General features: G+C 40.2%; 2 protein-coding genes across 14 annotated transcripts in view; one reads left to right on the top strand and one right to left on the bottom strand.

The window, feature by feature from the left end:
* Positions 1-20,208, top strand: part of WDR20 (WD repeat domain 20) — an 85,759-nt gene that overhangs the window by 59,844 nt on the left and 5,707 nt on the right. For 4 of the 8 annotated variants that reach the window (XM_014571981.3, XM_006119984.4, XM_075926552.1 and 1 more), the window contains one exon: positions 3,307-4,165. The exons of 2 other annotated variants lie outside the window; for them this stretch is intronic. In XM_014571981.3, the coding sequence (XP_014427467.1) occupies positions 3,307-3,360 (54 nt within the window). In that variant the 3' untranslated portion in view covers positions 3,361-4,165. Of the gene's footprint in view, positions 1-1,727; positions 4,166-20,208 lie in introns of those variants that run through there. 2 more of the 8 variants (XR_003088743.2, XM_075926549.1) reach the window with 2 other exon arrangements.
* The window catches only part of MOK (MOK protein kinase), a 35,113-nt gene continuing 27,758 nt past the window's right edge, over positions 12,854-20,208 (bottom strand). For 3 of the 6 annotated variants that reach the window (XM_006119987.4, XM_025183067.2, XM_025183068.2), the window contains 5 exons: positions 16,686-16,787; positions 15,850-16,023; positions 15,454-15,565; positions 13,306-13,509; positions 12,854-13,215 (listed from right to left, as the gene is read on the bottom strand). In XM_006119987.4, the coding sequence (XP_006120049.2) occupies positions 13,135-13,215; positions 13,306-13,509; positions 15,454-15,565; positions 15,850-16,023; positions 16,686-16,787 (673 nt within the window). In that variant the 3' untranslated portion in view covers positions 12,854-13,134. The remainder of the gene's footprint in view (positions 13,216-13,305; positions 13,510-15,453; positions 15,566-15,849; positions 16,024-16,685; positions 16,788-20,208) is intronic. The other 3 variants (XM_075926555.1, XM_075926554.1, XM_025183070.2) reach the window with 2 other exon arrangements.

Below are 20,208 nucleotides of genomic sequence, written 5' to 3'. Positions count from 1 at the left end.
AAAGAAATCAGATTACCACTTTCAGTTAAATGTAATCTGTGATGCTTGTTTTCATTCTTGGTCTTAATGTGAATTATACCATTAAATTGTTACCCATTGGAATATATTAGCCAATATAGGTTGAACCTCTCTAGTATGGCACTCTGGTCCGGCAACATCTGTGGCCTTGCATGATTTTAGTTACCTGGATGCCCACTTATCAGGGGTTTAGCCAAGTTTCCTGTAGGTCCATAATGTTTGTTTGCAACCATCAGTCCTGTCACACAATGTTCTGTGTTGTTGTTTAGTTTCAGTTTACCCCTAAATGTCTTCTAAGAGCACAGTAAGCGGCGGAAGTGTTGGTAATGCTGCTAGACAACATTGAATTTCTGTGGTTCAGCAAATTCTCTGGGTTGGCACCAACCAGATCCCAAGGGTGCCGCACTAAAGAAGTTCAACTTGTACTAACTTTTCACATTCAAAGAGCTGTACAAACATCTAATCTTATCCCATTTTGAAGTAATTAGCAGTTATTGATGGGCACTAACTGTATTGGTGGGCACCTGAACCAGGTCTTATACAGTTCTAAGCAAGGTAGTGTTTCAGGATAGGGATTAAAACTTGGGAGTGCCTAATGTCCAATCCTATATTCAAACCATGCACCCCATTTTTCTGATAAGGTATTCATAGCCCAAGAGATGAGGATACACCTGAAGATCAGAGGGTATGTGCTGCCATATTGATTGGTAGTGCTTCCTAGAATGGCCACATGCTATATAAAGCCATACTTTAACACAACAAATTTCTCGTGTGTTTTACAGGAAGTGACATTTCAAATAAGGGTTCCCTAATCATTGACAAGGAATAGTGCCTGTTTCTTTAGTCTGACACCTGAATACCATGGTCATGAACCTATTAGAAATACCTTGTTGTTACACCATCTTTATAGGATTTAATTTGCTTTTACAGTCATGGGATTACTAGTGCATGCACATGTCAGACCCTGGTTAATTTATCATAAATAAAAGCGGGCATATTGGTACATTTAGATGTTAACTACAGAATATCCTTTCTCACTGCATTTTAAAAGTTACTATGGTCTTCCAAGAAAATGAAAATTTTTGGTGTCATGGTTTAGGATTAACAGACTCTTGGAATGTGGTGTGTGATAACACAAATTCTGCATGTGATTCAGCATTTCTGATTTATACACCACACCATTTATTTCCTAATTTGAAAACAAAAGGCTTTTTGGGGTAACATTTTCAGAAGTGCCTAATGACTTAGGTGATGTTAAAATGTTTAGGTACAGTTCCATGCCCTAAGTATTTTCATTGCAGTGAAGGCAGGCAAACCATACGATTCCTCCTTCTATGTGATGCTGAACTCTGAAATGTGCAACATCTTTAAGGCCTGAATATCCCAGTTGTATATGTAATGACTATCCCACAAATATATTTCAGTGCATAAATTATGAAAATCAGTTGTAAATTGCACAGAGTAAGTGTAGATGCTACTTACAGAGGGCAGTCTGAAGCATAGTGCACCATACCACCTTCTGAGTACCCATTTTGTGCCACGAACCTCACAAATCATGTGGATGCATCCCATGTCTGAATTGGTGGATCAGAGATTTTAAAGGGGAGGCTGAGTTTACCTGAACTTACATTTTTTGCGACTCAGATCCACCAATCCAGAACATCTTCCACTTCCGTTTGTGGTTTAAGAGAACAGATTTTTTTCTTCAGTAGGGGTTCCTGGATTCTTGGATCCAAGCAAGAAAGAGCTCCTATAGACTCTGAAGATGTCACTTAATTCTACATTCCTATTGTTAGTTGCTGTCTGATCTTGTCTAGCTTGATGGATCTGAGTCACAGGAACATAATTTAGAGGTAAGAAACAATTACAAAGTGTGATTTTTTTTTTTTAAGCTATATAGCAGGCTTGTCCAAACTGGCTCATGAACCTCATGCAGCTCTTTTACAGTCTAATTGCAACTCCCAGCGCCTCCACCCCCCTCCCTATTCATCTACCAGACTGGATGGGGAGAGCTCAGGGCTTCTGCCTTGTGGCAGGGGATTAAGGGTTTCTGTCCGGGGGAGGGGGGGAAAGAGGGTTGAGGGCTTTAGCCCTGTGGGGGATATCAGGGCAGAACCCCCACACACACTATAGCAGGCACCACTCTGCGGGGCAGACTGAACGTGTGTGGCAGCTCTTAAATTTCTGAAAATTTGTATGTGGCTCAGATGGTCAGTAAGGCTGGCCACTCTATTTAGCAATGAAAAGTGAAGTCTTTATGTTAATCAGGTTAGCTTAGCAAGCATTTAGTTCTTCAGGCTGAATCACTCTTCTTGCACTTTGTCATTTTGTTATTAAAAAACAAACCTGCTTTCTGGGGCAGATGTTTGTTTTTAAATCTGAATGTTGGTGTGCAAATTGAAATTCAATCATTGCATTTCTTTTCAATGAATGACACAGAAAAGTTTGATCACCTGGCAGCCTAAGTACATAAGTGGTTTTATTATACAATCCAACCCAGTTATCAACAAGAACCATCAGTAGCTAAGAATGCTACATAATTCTTATGCTACAAATCTGAAATATAACAAGCCACTGTTGAATTTTGTAGTGCATTTCAGTGAAGTGGTAAACTTACGCAGAAAATTAAGTGAATGGACTTATCTAAATTTAAATGGTAATGTGAAACTTTGTGAACTGTCTTCCTGCCACACTCTCAGGTGTTTTCTCGGCATTCTTATTCCCAGCTACCATATACGAATATTTGTGAAAATATTTGTATTGTTTACTATTTTTCATTGCCAGATGAGGAACTTTGGACTGTCACCCATAGTATTAACATTAATGGAAGTTAACTAGCTAATTTCCTTCTTTGTCTTGATGGCAGAGTAGACACATTCTCTATAGTGCCTATTTGCTGTATATTTTACCATTAGTTTTAAAGGATGCTTGCTATTTGCGTAGTATGGTTTAAAAAGAAGTGTCCAGAAATTGCCAGTGGCTTGAGAACAATGCAAGGCAAACGAAGATCAAACATTTGCTACAAATTCATAGTGTTCTACATACATTTATTAATCCATCCCAGAAACATTTATTTGACCATTACTAAGCAGGCTAAAGGAAATGTTTGATATAGGAATCTGGCACATGATATTTGTAGGAATTAAAGTAATATGTGAGTACATAGAAGGTAATATGTGCCTGTACATAGAAATCTTTGTACTGATAAATTTATCTGCTGCAGATTAATTATTTTAGTTAATGTCACAGGCTCTCTTGCTGGATTAATGTAAACTGCTTTGTTTGCAGGGTTTATTGTCATCCCAAAACCAGGCCAATTCTCCAAGTGGAACTGTAGTATAGCCATCACACTACTGATAGCGAATCTTTGAACAAAGGACAAGAAGTAATGGCAGTGGAACCAGGAGCTGTTCTTCATGCAGAGAACATCAGAAAATATAAAATGGCAGTGTATACACTTTGAATTATGTGAATCACATAATTTGCGAAAGAATAATGTAATGAGTTCTTAGTCTGGCTAATACTTCTAGGCTGCTCATCCAAAGGAGAATTTTCCTTTTTAAAAAAGAAATGCTTCATTTGGTGTTGCAGTAAAAAAAAAATTTCTTAATTTTCTTTATATTTTTCAAGTTCAGTGTAATTTAATCTATATCTATATAGATATAGAAAGATGTGTAAAATAGAGTATGTTTCTTAAATCCAAGTAAGTTTAATGGTTATATAAATTAATACTTCACCATTGTTTTTTGCACTGATTTTTTTTTTAACCAGAGATGGTTAGAAGACAGCCTGGAATGCACTCATGGAGAAAGAAAGTCACTACTTTCTGGCTTAAATGTAATTCAGGAAGATGGATGCTGCAATCAGATTTTTTTAAAGCAAAATTATTTGCACTTAGTCTAATGCTAGTAGAAAATTACTTTAAAATGGGTATTCAGACACCCATAAAAGCTATGTTGTGGAAAAAAGATATCCTTTGTATCTATGAAACATTTATTTTAATATTGTTTGCAATTGCAATCAGCTATGTATTATATGTATAAATGTAATTCAGTGATTGGGAGGAAAATGGATCAGTACACTAGTAATTTCATCTAAGAAAGATTTCTAATTCTGAAAATACATATTAAACTATCTTGAATATGCAGTTTTGTTTGTTCTGTTTTAAATTGGATCAATTTTAATGTAATCTTTTGTATTAAATGACAGGTACAGAAATACACTAATCCTTGTAGAATATATTCCTTTAAACTCTTTCACATCAGGAACACTTTCATATTTAATGCAGTTTAATTGGATTAGGGAAATTAAAAATTTTCCTCTGTACTTCTTCCTATTACAACTTACCTCTGAATACATTTTCCGGCACATTCAACATCAAAATATTTATGAAAATAGTGCCCTCAGATTTTTGCAGATCTCTTCTGATGCCTTTTAATAATTGCAGTTAGTTCAGTTGGTCTCAGATGTTTTAATCTTTGAGTTGAATTGATTTAAGCTGATGCTTTTTATGTAGACAACTGTAACAGTGGTAGGTGCACACACTTTTGTAAAAATCAGTCAAATTATATACTAAAATACTGAAGTAGATTGTATTTTGACAACTGCTATGAAAAAAAAATCAGATGTCCTTGCTATCAATTTAAAATTTGAGGTAGAAACAAGTGTTTAGAGCCAACTATTTTAATTAGTGCAGCTTAATTGTGGTTGACACTAATTTTTTTTATTATCAAAACAAAGGCCATTTCATCTCTCCCAGTATTTTCTGCAAGGCAATGAAAGGAAAGCAGCTGTGCTATCCTGGATCAAAATCCATTAGAAAGGGTGATTGAAGATACTGCCATATTATCTCACTGTCCTTCTAAAGGCCCTGCCCCCACTCTGTGATTCTATTGTTGGGCTTCTGCTGGACTTGCAGTTGTACAGCTCAGATGTGATGGAGTAAAGCTGAGAAGGCTATTGCTTACAGGATTCATTGCCTTCAAAATGGAAGGACTTTCCAAACATTTAAATTGACCTGCAGAAAATCCCTCAGTTTAATGCCAATCCTGAAGGCACGATCTGGGCCTAAATTACCAACTAACTTTATCCCAGATTCCAACATCATCTTTGTATAGTTGAGTAAATATTAATCACAATATGCTAATGGTCTGTCAAGTTAGAATAAACTACATAATTATACAGTCAGTGTTAGGAGGACTGCAAGGCTTATCTAATCTAACCTGCCAAGAAAACAGATTTGTTATGTCTAGACCATGAAAGACAGATGGCTGTCCAGACTCATTTTGAAAACATCCAGTGAAGGAGCTTCCACAACCTGTTCCATTGTTGTCCTGTGGAGAAGTGTCTCTCTTCCCCCCCCCCCCCCCCCCCCCGGAAATTTAGTTGAAATGTTTGCAACACTGGAGAAAAACTATACCATGCTCTGACTATATTTTGCTGATTACTTCAATAGAAGAAGGGTCATGCTTCTTTGCATGCAGTCCAGATTTATTTAATCCAGGGGTGGAAGCCCCAGCCTAGTACATTTTGTGCACTCCAGCCCTACTTTGGGGCAGTGGAAGGGCTATAGCCTTGGTGGCTGGATCCAGCCCTGGGGCCTCAGGTTCCCCACCTCTGATAATCATTGGCTATAAAACTAGCTTGGATCTGTTAGTTTGACAATAATTCTACTTCTTCCCTTCCTTACTAATGTCTCCACATCCAATTTAGGTAAATATGGAAAGTGACAGTTGAATTTAAAATGTATTGCAACCAAGTAATTTTTAAACACTCAGTGGAGACAAACTGAGTAGCCTATTACCAAATGCTCTGATCCAGTCACCTAGTTTGGATCCAGATCAGTAACCAAATTAGAAAAGATAAATACTACCATCTATTTAAGACTTTATTCAGCAAAACACTTATGAGTGTACATTTGAAGAGACAAGCATGTGCTTAATTTTAAGCACATGTGGGTAATCAATCCCTATTCAACAAAGCACTCATGGCACTCTTCCACAGAATCAATCCAGTCCTGCATGCCTCATTCAGAATGATCATGGGAAATACGCCATTTTGGACAAACTTAAAATACAAATCCCTTCATTTCAGCAATCCCCACAGTTTTGCCAGAGCAATAGTATTAGAACTCAAGTAGACCAGCAGTTTTAAAGTTTGAGTGTGTTTTCCCCGGGGGGAGGGGGAGGAAAGGAGGGTGTTTAGCCTCTACTGTGGTATACAATAAAACACAGCAAATATACTATTTGGAAGATTTTATATTCAGCTATTCTCTGAAGCTCCTTTGTATTCTGCAGTAGTCATGTGATCAAAAATTCAATTATATTTAGTGTACTGATTCCTAAACTTTTTTTAAACAGGAGGTGAAAATACAGACATTACTATTTTGAATACAAGTCATCTTTTGGTCTAAAGCAAATTTAATGCTGGACTAAGGATGTTTAAATGTGGTTAATTGACTTAACTAGTCAATGGGCACTTCCCCATTCCGCCTTTGAAATGTGCAAGAGCCCCTGCTGCGTACTTTGAAGTACACCTTCCGCCCCCTCCCCCCCTTTGCTGTGTCTATCTCATAGAGGCAGCAAAGGGCGGGGGGGGGGGGGGAGAATATTGACAAATGCTTATCGGATAGTCAACTAGTCTTTTACAGCCCTATGCAGGACAAGAAGAAATTATGGGTTGGCTTGAAAAGGTTACTCTGTAAAAATAAGAGTTGTGGAGTTCCATGGTTCTTGGTTACTTCTCAATTTACTCATTTTACAATATTAGAAAAATCTTTAACTCCCTAGCCTAACAAAATTCAATCTAGGTTTCCCTAAATGTCTGCACTCGTCATAAAGGTTCTGCAGGCCCAAGTATGCCCTCATTAACTCCGTGCAAGCCCAGGCTACATCTAGACTGGCATGATTTTCTGCAAATGCTTAACGGAAAAGTTTTCCGTTAAAAGCTTTTGTGGAAAAGAGCGTCTAGATTGGCACAGACGCTTTTCCGCAAAAGCACTTTTTGCAGAAAAGTGTCCGTGCCCATCTAGATGTGCTTTTCTGCAAAAAAGCCCCGATCGCCATTTTCGCAATCAAGGCTTTTTTGTGCAAAACAAATCTGAACTGTGTACAGTGGCCCCTTTGCGCAAAAGGACTTTTGCCCAAATGGGAGCAGCATAGTATTTCTGCAAGAAGCACTGATTTCAGACAGTAGGAAGTCAGCGTTCTTGCGGAAATTCAAGCGGCCAGTGTAGACAGCTGGCAAGTTTTTCTGCAACTTTTGTGGAAAAACTTGCCAGTCTAGATACAGCCCCAGTGTTTTCAAGATTTACAGCAACATCATGGGCTCTAGAAATGGAATCCAGCTCCCAATGTTCTCTGTAGTGGTTCTGGGGATCTAAAAAGAAGCAAAAGCATATTGTAGTATATGACAGTACACAAAGCAGATGAATATAAATGTGCCATTTTTTGTATTTTAAATCTGAAGAGACCACTTACATTTTCATACTGAGAAATATCCCTATGCTCACTGGTATTCATGCCAAAGCTAGTGATTGCCATGCTGCCACACTGACAAATTAGTGAAAATGACAATTTTGTATGTGAGCAAAGTGAACAAATTTGGATTTTAGATAAATGCAGCCTTTTTAAAAAAAGCTGCATATTAAGTTATCAGAAGTAAAACTATTAGTTTGCACAACTCTGTTAATACGAGCTTCCAGACAGACAAGACGACTGCCATGCACATGAAATTAAATAAAACTGTTTTAAAAGACAAACAAATCAATGTTGTATGAGTTTTATTAGTGCTATAGATAATTCAAGTAGTTAATTTGTTGAAAGGTCAGATGTTTGTAACGTACTGTATGTTCCAGGTATCTATTTCCATCGTATCCAACGTGCTAGCCACATGTGGCTATTGGTGCACCAGATGTCTATTTTCCATTTCTTCAGTTAACTCCAATTTTGTACCCTATGTAAATACACACACCATAGGTACTCATCCAGATGGGGTTGAAGGAGTCTTGCTTAAACTCTAAATTACTGGTATTTTTTATTTACACATCTCTGGTATCCTAAATCACTTCACTTGCTTAGTTACCCCCTATTTGCCATTCTGTTAGTGTTATATTTGTGAAAGGTAACTGATACTTCAGGAGCTGGAAGTCCACAGCTCACGCAAGTGATATACGGAGATTGGCAGTACAGGGGAGGTGTCTATGCTGCAAAGGTATTTCGGAATAATGGCTATTATTCCAAAATAGCTATGCGAGCGTCTACACAGCAATTCTGTTATTTCGAAATAACGGACGGTTTATACCAACTTATGCAAACCTCATTCTACAACAAATAACACCTATTCTGAAATAGCTATTTTGAAATAAGGCATGTGTAGACACTTCACTTCTGCTATTTCAAAATAGCCCCTCATCAGGGCCATTCTAAGTTATTCCTCCTGGGGCTCTAAATCGAGATAGCATGTCTACATTAGGGCTGTGTCTAGACTGCCATGATTTTGTGCAAATACTTTTAACTGAAAAGTTTTTCCATTAAAAGTATTTGTGCAAGAGAGCATCTATACTGGCATGTGCCTTTGCGCAAGAGAGGTGCTTTTGCGCAAAAGCATCAGTGCCAGTGTAGATGCTCTCTTGCGCAAGAAAGCTCCGATGGCCATTTTAGCCATCAGGCTTTCTTGCACAAGAAATTAACTTGGCTGTCTACACTGGCCCTCTTGTGCAAGAATACTTGTGCAAGAGGGCTTATCCCTGAGCAGGAGCATCTGAGTATCTGCACAAGAACCACTGATTTTGTACAGTACAAAGTCAGTGTTTTTTACACAAATACTCGTGGCCAGTGTAGACAGGCGGCAAGATTTTGGGCAAAAGCGATTGCTTTTGCGCTAAATCTTGCCAGTCTAGACGCACCCTAGGCGACTATCTGACTAATTTTGAGGCTTCCCTCCAGTGTAGACATGCTATTTTGAAATAAGCTATTTCGGAATAACTATTCTGGAATATCTTATTCCGAAATAACTGTGCAGTGTAGATTTAGCCAAGGAGCCCCACTACTGTACCTTGACCCTAACCTACAGGAAACACCTCAAGGATTGAGAAAGTATTTACTCTAGACTGTGACATTTAAGAAAGGGACACATGTTCAATAAGAACTGGAGTAAGATAAAAACAGGCTTGCAAACAGCCATGAAATAATGATTTGGTAAGTGACCAAATCAGATTTGAACAGGGGCCAAATAATGGGACAGTTCTGAGTCCAAGTGCAGTGCTCTTTGAATTAGGGCAGGTGGTTCTCAACCAGAGGTGCGCACACCCTGGTTGAGCATTCTGAATTCTTCCAGGGATATATCAGTTCATCCAGACTTGCCTCGTGTTTAAAACAGGCTATTTAAAAAGCACTAGAAAAGAATCAGTACAAATTTCATAAAGTGACTTGTTTATACTGTGCACTAAAATGTAAGTACATTATATTTCAATTTCTTTATAAATATAAATGGTAAATGAGACAGTAAGCAATTTCAGTAATGCCCTGTGACACGTCTGTATTTCATATCTGACTTTGTAAATAGTTTGTGTGAGGTGAAACTTGAGGTACACAAGACAAATCAGATGCCCAACAAAGGTAGACCGGAAAAGTTGAAAACCGCCGCAATAGGCATAAGAACGGCCTTACTGGGTCAGACCAAAGGTCCATCTAGTCCAGTAGCCTGTCTGCCAAAAGTGGCCAGTACCAGGTGCCCCAGAGAGGGTGGACCGAAGAATGATCAAGCGATTTGTCTTCTGCCATCCTCCTCCAGCCTCTGACAAACAGAGGCCAGGGACACCATTTCTATCCCCTGGCTAATAGTCTTTTATGGACCTAACCTCCATGAAATTATCTAGCTTCTTTTATGGGCCACATAATCTTATGGGATGTAGCAGGTCTTGATTTTTTTTTAAATGTATCACTGCAAAACTATTCTGACGTGTGTGTTTGGTAGAGAGAATGACACGCTGAGATTTTAATGAATATAAAATTAGTCATCTTATTTTCAGACTACTTGTGATTCTATAACAGGTAACTTTCAAATACCAAATGACCTGTGAAAAAACCTCTGAAGGTTAGTGGATACTACAGCACCATTGTAGCTGCATGTAAACTGGCCTAAGCCAGATCAATGCTACAAACTTACATCAGCATAACTTTGTTGCTCAGGGGTGTGCAAAATCCACCCAAGTGATGTAATATACTGATCTAACTGCCGTGCTGTATCGATGAGAGAGCCATGCCAACAGAAGTTCTATCAGCACAGTAGCATCTTCACTAAGAGCTACAGGGGCATAGGTGTACTGGTATGTCTGCATGTACAGTGCTGCAGCTAACTCCTCAGTCTGACTGGATTTATCACATTAATTTATCTTCATATTTAACGCTCTTTTATGAAAAGGCAGGGGTTTAGGTTGGCTTTCTTTATTTGAAAAAAAAAAAGTGACCAGTCATCTAGCACTGACATTGCTTCTAGAAAGTAGAATAGCACTAAGGCAATAAAGATGTAGGATGACCAGCACACTCCTTGCCAAAAAAAAAAAAAGTTATCTAGGAACTCATTATCTCCAGGTACCAGGACATTCTAAAACCATGTATTCTACATTAACAAATGAAGGTTGCAAGAGCCCTACATTTCTTGGGTCTTAAAACGGCAGTGTTATCCTATCTGTAAGACCCTGAACTTCACCTTGGCCTGTTACCCTGATTAAGGCTACAATTTTGTCTCAGAATTCAAGGAATCTGTGATGTCATTTCCAGTATCTGGGAGCTGCAGGTCCTACTGCCTCCTGCAGTGGCAAAGAGCTGTGAGGTACCATCACCGCCTGAGAGTGGGTCTTCAAGCTATGAGCCAGTATGGGCAGTAGGTGGGCCCCACAATTCACGACTGCTAAGAGTAAAAGGAGAAGCCCCCATACTTCCTTTGCTGTTGCAGTGGGTCAGGAGCCGCTGCCTCTCCATGGCTGCTATGGTAGGGCAGGCAGACCACTAGCAACTCCCTGGTTATTACAGAAGCAGCAAGGAGGCTCCTGCAGCTCCCAGTCACCACAGTGGAACCCTGCAGCTGTGAGGTCTCAAAGGTTAGGGGCCCAAGAGCTCTAAGTCACCCTACAGGTGCCATTTTATTATGGATATTTTTGGTAAAAGACAGGGACAGTTCCCATGAATTTTTCTTTATTGCCCGTGACCTATCCCTGACTTACTAAAAATATCCATGACAAAATCTTAGCCTAACCCCAGTGCATGAGCTGTAAGGATTTCTACCATGGTCCTGTTCCTGGACCTTGACTAATGGCTCCATTGTTTGCATTGAACTTTGGCTAGTTGATGTTTGATAGAACATGGACAAAAGAGGTCTTCATTACCCTACATCTCTTCTAAACTCTTTGAGGAGTAATCTGCACCACAAAGGCTACAGAGTATGGTGTATTTGTACTGGCAAAGCCCCCTATGGGAGATGTAGTGCTACTCAGTAAAAGGAGTTGGGGCATATAGCTAGCCCCAAACAACAAGTATATGGACAAAAGGACTCCTTTTGTCAGTATAAGATGTGGCTTAATTATATTGATCATGAGGTATGATCTGCCCCCATCCCACACACACACACACAGCCTACCTGACAACTATTCTGGCAGAATTTTCTAGTGTAGACTGATTCCGGTATGTTTTCCCATCAACTCCAATGAGTGCCTGAGCAGCACCAACATGAAGTGACTTTAGTTTAATTGTGGTCCACAACATTCTGAGTAGCAGCTATAAAACTGACTGGGCTCTTGGTGATTTCACTCTGCTGCAGCTTGGAAAAGCTCTTAAGAGCAGCAGAAGCACTAGAACTGGTTTTCAAACAGAGGAAGACATCTATTCACTTTCTAGATGTGAGCAGAGCAGCTTTTACAACAATATAGGCTAGACTATTTTTAAATGAAGAGCTTATTGTACAGAAGTTATCTTAAATACTCCCATATATCTTAGAGAAAACATGCTACATAGGAATATCCAGAACTTTAAAAAATCCAGTCCCAACATAGCTATAATACATCTGTTATAGATTAACTCTGTTTTGTTCTGAAATTGTAAAGCCAGCTTGTAACAGAGCTAATGCTAAACTAATAATTTTTGTTCTTTCTAGGATATTATGAACATTTTAAAATCAAACACACTGAACTCTTTTCAGAGGGGTAGCCGTATCATTAGCTTAAATCACATCCCTTTGCTACCATCCCCAAAATACTATTTCTGCATTGTACTGGCTTCTACAGAACAAAAACCTGAGAACCTTATTAAATGAGTGCTTATAATTTGTGAAATGTAAAAAATGGTCTAAATGCACATTTTATTTCTTTACCATTGATGATTATTTCAACAAACTAATCATCCAGTCCCCAAACCCAGCAAAGCTTTTGGTTAATACAGAAGCATGGTTTAAAAAAGAAAAGGACACAAATGATAGATAGATTTGCTTGTGAATCAGACAAATAAGAAATTGTACAGCTATCTTTTGTATACACAAATTTCAAATATAATTAAAACAGTTTAATTTTACTAAAATTGGGTGTTTCGCTATATCATAATTCACAAAATATTAACAAGACCTGAGCTTTGAAACTATCTATGTAACACAGGAGGTAATTATTTTCCAACATTGACTATAGGCAACTAACATTTTTATCTGTTAAAGGTACAAAATTAACAGATCAAGTTCAACAAGTCTTAAATAACATCATAAACTTTATATTTTATAGATAATATAAAAAATTACAAAATATTATTTCTAGCACTCAAACTAAAACTTCCTAAATTTTGTTTTGTTTTCCTAAATCCATGTTTTTAAAAAAAATTAAAAAAGCTAATTTGTGTAAAAGGACTGAAGTATAAAGTGCATTTTGAGCTTCCAAAATGGTGCTTAAATATTGATGTAGGTTCAGAAATAAAGTGCTAACAGTCTTGTAGAATTTTCCTGCAGCATTTCTGGGAAACAAATGATAAGGCACTATTGCTTTTGGTGTACCTTTGACAATAATAGAGAAAGCATGGCTGAATCTGTTTCACTGCATATTCATGCTTTTCCTTACATTCCAAATATTTGACAAGATGGTCAATATCCTCCACCTCTTCTTTGTATGGTGGGTAAATGGTATTGTTTCATTGAAGGTTTAAATTCCTTTTGTTTTTCAGACTGTTGAAAAAATGATAGATATTTGAAATATGGTCTGTACATTTATATTTATATGTTGTATATAAATGAATAAGGTTAAAAGTTTACTACCTTGTGATTTGTCCCAATATATTTAATATGTTGTAACAGAGGAACTTCACCATTTGTTGCAGGTGTAGTAAAAACTGAATGAAATGTAGGCATAGGATAAGAAGTCAATTTGGTTACTCCAGAAACACTCAGTTGTGGCAATTCTATCGCATATGGTGGTTCATGATATCTTATTGGATTGTCCTGGGTTTTCCTAAGAGAGTGCTTTTAAAATAAAGATACAAATTTCAATCAGCTGATAATGACATTTTTCTTAAATCGGATAAAATATAAAGAAAATTCCATTTCCCCACCAAAAAAATCCACCAAAGCTCCATTTCAGCTGAATTCTTAAACCCAACCTACCCCCCCCCCCCACACACACCATATTGATGATTACTTATATAACTACTTGCACGTTTTCTTTTTTGTAGTAGTTTTTCAAGTATCTGTGTACAAATCCTATTTCAACCAACTCTCAATAATTAAATTACTGGAGCAAATGGCTGCTACTGGGAAAAGGACTTATACTTTAAAGGTGACCCATAGAAGAAAATTGTTCTCGTGACCTTTTTTTGTTGTTGTTGCCAAATGATGAGGTGTTTAACGTAAAAAAAAAAAAAGGCTGAATATATGTCAGCTACAGAGGCTTAAGGAAGAGCTGTGAGAAGCTTGAAAGCATCTCTTCAATAAAAGCTGAATAAATACATTTTATTAGCTAACCGACCTTGTCTCTGTCAAGAACAAAAATATCAAATTAGGGAGGCCAAGTCCGGTTTTGTTGCAGGTCTCAGTTGGATGACCCAGAGATGCAGATTAGTAACTTGGTATTGGGATGAAGGGATGGAGAAGTGGAATCATTTTGGAGTTAGATTAGATAGGTATAAACAAAAGATTTAACAGTCTACATATAAGGTTCTCTCAATGAGGTTTCATATCCTTGGCATCTAATGTTACCTTAGGTCTCTAGTTATCTATAGTCTTCCAGAAAAAATAGGGTAGAGACGAGGCCAACATTTCTAATGTATATTAATAGAAATAAAAAATTTTGTCCTTTTTAATTAATTCTGAAGGCAAAAAGCTATCAGCAACACTATTATCACTATCTAATTAAGGGACTATGACAAACCTTTAGGCCCTGACCCCAGGGGTGAGCAATAATTTTTAAAAGGGGGCCACTTCAGAAATTTTTGAAGTGGCCTCGGGCCACCCCGGAAGGGGGAGGGCCTTGGGCGGAAAGGGCGAGACCAGGATACTTCTAGTGCTTCCCCCATCCTGATTGGCCTGGGGTGGGGAGCACAAGATGTCTTTTCCCTTCCTTCCGCCCTCCACCCCCTAGAGAGAGGAGCCCTCATACACTTCCCCTGCCCCCAGCCAATCAGGACCTGGGGGCTGGGAAGCGCATAAAGTCTCCTTGCCCCACAAGAATATACGGTGGCTAGAGACACACGCCATCTGTTTTAAAACAGCCAGTGTGTTTCTCTAGCCCAGTGGTGAGCATAGGGCCAAATCTGGCTTGTCAAGCCGGTGTATCCAGCCTGCGACAACCCTGCCACTCTCCCTCCCCATAACCAATCAGTGCCTGGGGTTAGGGGAGCGAGTACAGTCTCCTTGCCTCTGTGGTGGCTCGAGAGACACGCTGGCTGTTTTAAAACAGCCAACGTGTGTGTCTAGCTGCTGTACGCCCCTGACAGGACAGGGAAAGGAATGCAAGAGACTTCACGTGCTCCCACCCCTAGGCCCTGATTGGTCTGGGGGTGAGGAGCGCACAAAGCTTCCTTCCCCCGCTCCTCCTTGCCAGAGGCACATGTCAGCTATAGATTAAAGCTAGCCGTTTTAAAATGGCTGGCATGTCTCTCTGCTGCATGCTCTTGCCTTGATTGGCCGGAGGTGGGGGAGTGGCAGGGTGGCCACAGGCGGATCCACCAGCTTGGAGGGCTGGATCTGGCTCACAGAGGGCCCTTTGCCCACCCCTGCCCTAACCTCTGCCTTTCAATGGGATTTTGCACAAGTGCTGAGGTGTGACAGTAGATTCCTATACAGGTCTGACATCTTAATTGGAATAAAACATGCAACCACCACTAATTAAGACATTTATTTATTTATCTAGGCATTACAATTACTTTATTTAAAGAGTCTGCATGTTCTCAAATTTGATTTTAAAATTACCTGCCTATGACCATCTTTTGAAATATTCCACAAGTTGATAGGTTCTTGTCCCACTATGTTTTCTGCTAATCGCATTTTTCTGTGCATAGTTAAAGCTTGCTTCTCTGCTACTCTGAAAAAGGTGAACACAAAGTCAAACAATACTGTCCTACTTGATTCCAGATTTCATATGAAGAGGTAAAAAACAAACTGCCATATGAACTCCATATGAACTTTAATTCTCAGTTGTTTTAATGCAGTAAACAAAAAAACCTGCAAAACAGCAGGGATGTTTATTTGCAAGGTGATTACCACCTAATCAATTCAGGGTTTACTAAGACCAAGTTCCTTTCTCCATAATGCATTATGCAGTTCAGAATCTAACTTTAAATTCCTGTATTGAAAGTATAAACTTACCTCAGCTCTTGGAAATAAGGATGCTGTAATGCTTGGTGGGCACCAATTCTCTGATCAGGATCGTATTCTATCATTGCATACATAAGGGAGAGGCTCTTGGGGGAGATATTAGGCACAAGTGGAGATAGTCCTGTCCCTTTTTTAAATGGAAAATCAAATCTCATAGCTCTTGACCTGTGTTAAACCCAGTAATAGAGCAAACACTTATCATTCATATAAACTGCCTCTGGATATTAAACTTATTGAATAAATATCTAAAAAGCTAAAATAAGCTGACTAGGCACAGTAAATTACTATGATTTCAAAAAGGGAAATAATGAAGAAGAATCTCCTTTCTTATAAAATCATCGACATGCTAGACGGTGCATTAATAAACTGCTAGCTGAGACCTAGAATACAATTTTGATTTTCTCACCTGCCTTGGAGCACCACAGAGGAACTGCCTCTGGATAGGGAGAAAATCACTATTTGGCAAGTAGCATGAAGCAGCATTACATTTGTGGACGAGAAAAATCCCCTTTACCACAAAGTTTGTAGAGCAATGATTTAGGTGGTACAGACTGCATGACACAAATCCCTAAGGAGTAGATTTGAGATTTTTTTTGTAGCTCACATTCTCTCTCCCCTCAATTTTAATCTTGAGTGATCAGAAAATTGCATTTAGGAATTACACTTAAGTGAGACTTAAGTATTTAAATATTAATTAATAAGGTATAGGACTGACTATATTTAGATTTAAGTGTTTAAATAAAATAAGTGATTGTGAAAATTGCTAGACTATATAGCAGATTTTACTTATTTAGATTAATAAATATGGGAGTGTTCAACACACTTACTGTTTGAATTTATTAAGAGTTTTCTTAGCAGGGGTGCCTAGAATATCATGGATTTTTGATATCTGGTCCAATTCATTACATCCAGGAAAAAGAGGGTGGAAACTGAAAGACAATAAATAATGTTGACAATATTAAAAGTGATTTAAACTAGTTCTAATGGGCTGATTGCCACTGTGTAGTGTTCTGAAAACTGACGGACCGTATTTCGTATGACCAGCAATAGGAGAACAATGTGTCCGTTTATTGCCCACACTTCTGGTGACAATGGATAAATCAGTTCAACCAAAAGAATAGTCTCTAACCACTGACCTTCCCTTCCCCACACCCACAGTCTGCCAAAAATGTTTAAACTCTGTTGTAAACATTCACATGGTATATACTTGCAGAGCTTCAAAGCTCAGCTGTTTTTTACGGGGATGACAGTGTGGCATTTTGTAAGAGTATTATAGAGTTAGTTAATTTGGGATCAATGTTATTTTGTGGGAGAAATGATATATTTGGAGGTTTTGAATGTCAGCTGGCTTTTGCCCAACATCAAATTAATTATTCCGACTGGCTAGTAAGTAGCCAAAGCAGGAGGACTGCTGGTTTATGTGGCAATTGTGGCAGCAGCAATAACAGCTACATGTGCTTGGTGAAGAAGACAGAAGCAAAAATGCTGTCACTACTGTTGCATACCAAACAAAGAGGTACCAGTTTGTGAGGAGAACAGAACAGGATTGTTGCCACTGCTAGGGCACACAGTCAAGTGGAGGAGGGGAAAGGAGAAGTGTGTAACAGAACAGCACTCCATTTCCAGAGCACAGAGATGTTCAGGAAATATTCACTTCCTTAGCTATTTTCATGAATATTAATAACAATGGAGATTATAATGACTCTCCCCCATTCTATAATTTCTTACATACTTGCAGATTTCAATCAGCTGAAGAAATTTTATTCCAGCTTTCTCAAAACTCACTTTTGCATAGGGTCAAACCATAAGGTCTAGATTTTTTTCTTGTTTCAAAACAGAGCCTGTAGAAAATGAGGTTTGAGCAAACATTTACATATTAAATTACAGAGTTGACTCCCATGTGACTGATTTCCTCTGCAGTTGCAAAAGAGTAAATTAAAGGAGGAGGCAAAAATACTAACATCTCACATATATACAGGCAGTCCCCGGGTTACGTACAAGATAGGGACTGTAGGTTTGTTCTTAAGTTGAATCTGTATGTAAGTTGGAACTGGCATCCAGATTCAGCCGCTGCTGAGACTGACCAGCGGCTGACTACAGGAAGCCCGAGGCAGAGTTGCTCTGCCCCGGGCTTCCTGGAATCAGCCGCTGATCAGTTTCAACAGGCTGAATCTGGACGCCAGTTCTTACATACAGATTCAAGTTAAGAACTTCAGGCGTCCCCAAGTCAGCTGCTGCTGAAACTGATCAGTGGCTGATTCCAGGAAGCCCGGGGCAGAGCAACTCTGCCTCGGGCTTCCTGTACTCAGCGCTGGTCAGTTTCAGCAGCAGCTGACTTGGGGACGCATGGGGCAGAGCAGCCGGGGTGCTCTGCCCCAGACATCCTGATTCAGCCGCTGCTGAAACTGACCAGCAGCGGCTGAATCAGGACGCCTGGGGCAGAGCAGCTGGGGTGCTGCCGGATTGGTCCAGTAGCGCCCAGAGCAGTGCTACGGGACCAACCGGCAGCGCCCCAGCTGCTCTACCACAGGCGTTCGGAGAAAAGCCTGGTCTGCTGGGGGGGGGGGGCCCGCACTCGCTGCGCCCCCCCCTCCCCAGCAGACCAGGAAGACGCGGGCGGCGGACCAAGACGCACCGCGGTCCCGCCGCCCGGGTCCTCCGCGGCTTTGCTCCGCGTCTCCCTGGGTCCTCCGCGGCGCGTCTGGGCTGTCCCGCTGCCCACGTGCTCCGCGGCTTTGGTCCACGTCTCCCTGGTCTGCAGGTCACCAGCAGACCAGGGAGACCGGGAGCAAAGCAACGGAGCACGCGGGCAGCGGGACAGCCGCGGTGCATCTGGGCTGTCCCGCTGCCCGCGTGCTCCGCGGCTTTGCTCAGCGTCTCCCTGGTCTGCTGGGGGGGGACTTCCCCCCCCAGCAGACCAGGGAGATGCGGAGCAGCTTTTCTCGCCCCAGAGGACGCGGGCAGCGGGACCGCGGCGCATCTGGGCGTCCTGCCGCTCCCGTCCTCCGGGGCGAGAAAAACCCCGTTTGTAACTGCGGATCCGACATAAGTTGGATCCGCGTAACTCGGGGACTGCCTGTAATCAAAACCGAGGGTGGGGGCTGTTCCAGCCTGGCAGGGGCCACCATGCTGTGGGGCCAGCAGCCCCCAAAGGGCTGAAAGCAGGCAGCCCTGCCGTTAACTGTGTAACCAATTGAATTTTGATCAGTTATATGATTAATATTTTATACATTTTTACATCCCTTAAGCATAGTACAAGTAATAATAACAGTGAAGACATAACAACACTGGCTAGCAGCCAGAGTACAAACTGCCTGGAGAGTCTGGTATGTGCCAAGTCTACTTTACTATTGTTACATGTGATGTGCTAGATAGATTAAAAATAGCATTGGTAGGCATATATGTGCTGCAGTCACATCTCATCTGTAATGTTAGCATAGAATCATATATATGTAGAACTGGAAGGACCTTGAAAAGTCAACAAGCCCATCCACCCATGCTAAGGCAGGATAAAATAAACCTAGACCATCCCTAAGAGTTGTTTGTTTAACCAGCTCTTAAAAACCACCAATGATGGGGATTCCACAACCTCCATTGGAAACCTATTTCAGAACTTAATTAGAATAGTTAGAAAGTTACTCCTAATATCTAAATGTAAAATCCCTTGCTGCAGATTAAATCTGTTACTTCTTGTTAGATCTTTCGTGGATACTGAAAACAATGGCTCCTCATCCTCTTTATAATAGTTCTTAATATAGTTGAAGATTATTATCAGATGTCCCCTTCTCTCCCAACCAATCTTATTTCTCAAGACTAAACATGCCCAGGTTTTTTAACCCACCTCATACACGTTTTTTAAAACCTTTTGTTTTTGTTTTTGTTGCTCTCCCTCCAATTTGTTCACATCTTTCCTAAAGGGTGGTGCCTACAACTGGATACAATACTGCCGCTGAGGGCCTCACTAGTGGTAAGTAAAGTGATACAGTTATCTCATGTTTGACATACGACACTACTGTTAATACCCCACAGAATTAAAATAGCCTTTTTCACAATTGCATCACATTGTTGATTCACGACACACCACAGATCTTTTCAGTAGTACAATCACCTAACCATTTAGTCACTGTTCTGTATTTGTGCTAGGGATGTGAAAGGTTAATTACACCCTCCACTCCATCACCCTTAATGGATGATACTTACCAGTTCCAGTTAACCGGTGGGAGTTGGAACAGATTCCCCCTCGCTGCAGACAGGGACATTCTTGTGCTGGTGCACTGCAAGCAGGGGCTGCTACAGCCAAGCTGGAACAGCCCCTCCCTGCAGCAGGGGGCCGCTCCACCCTAGCCACAG

The sequence above is a fragment of the Pelodiscus sinensis genome, chromosome 4 (assembly GCF_049634645.1).
Source record: "Pelodiscus sinensis isolate JC-2024 chromosome 4, ASM4963464v1, whole genome shotgun sequence".
Taxonomy (NCBI): Eukaryota; Metazoa; Chordata; order Testudines; family Trionychidae; genus Pelodiscus; species Pelodiscus sinensis.
Note: the sequence above shows the minus strand (reverse complement) of the source record. Positions and strands in the feature narration are given on the sequence as shown.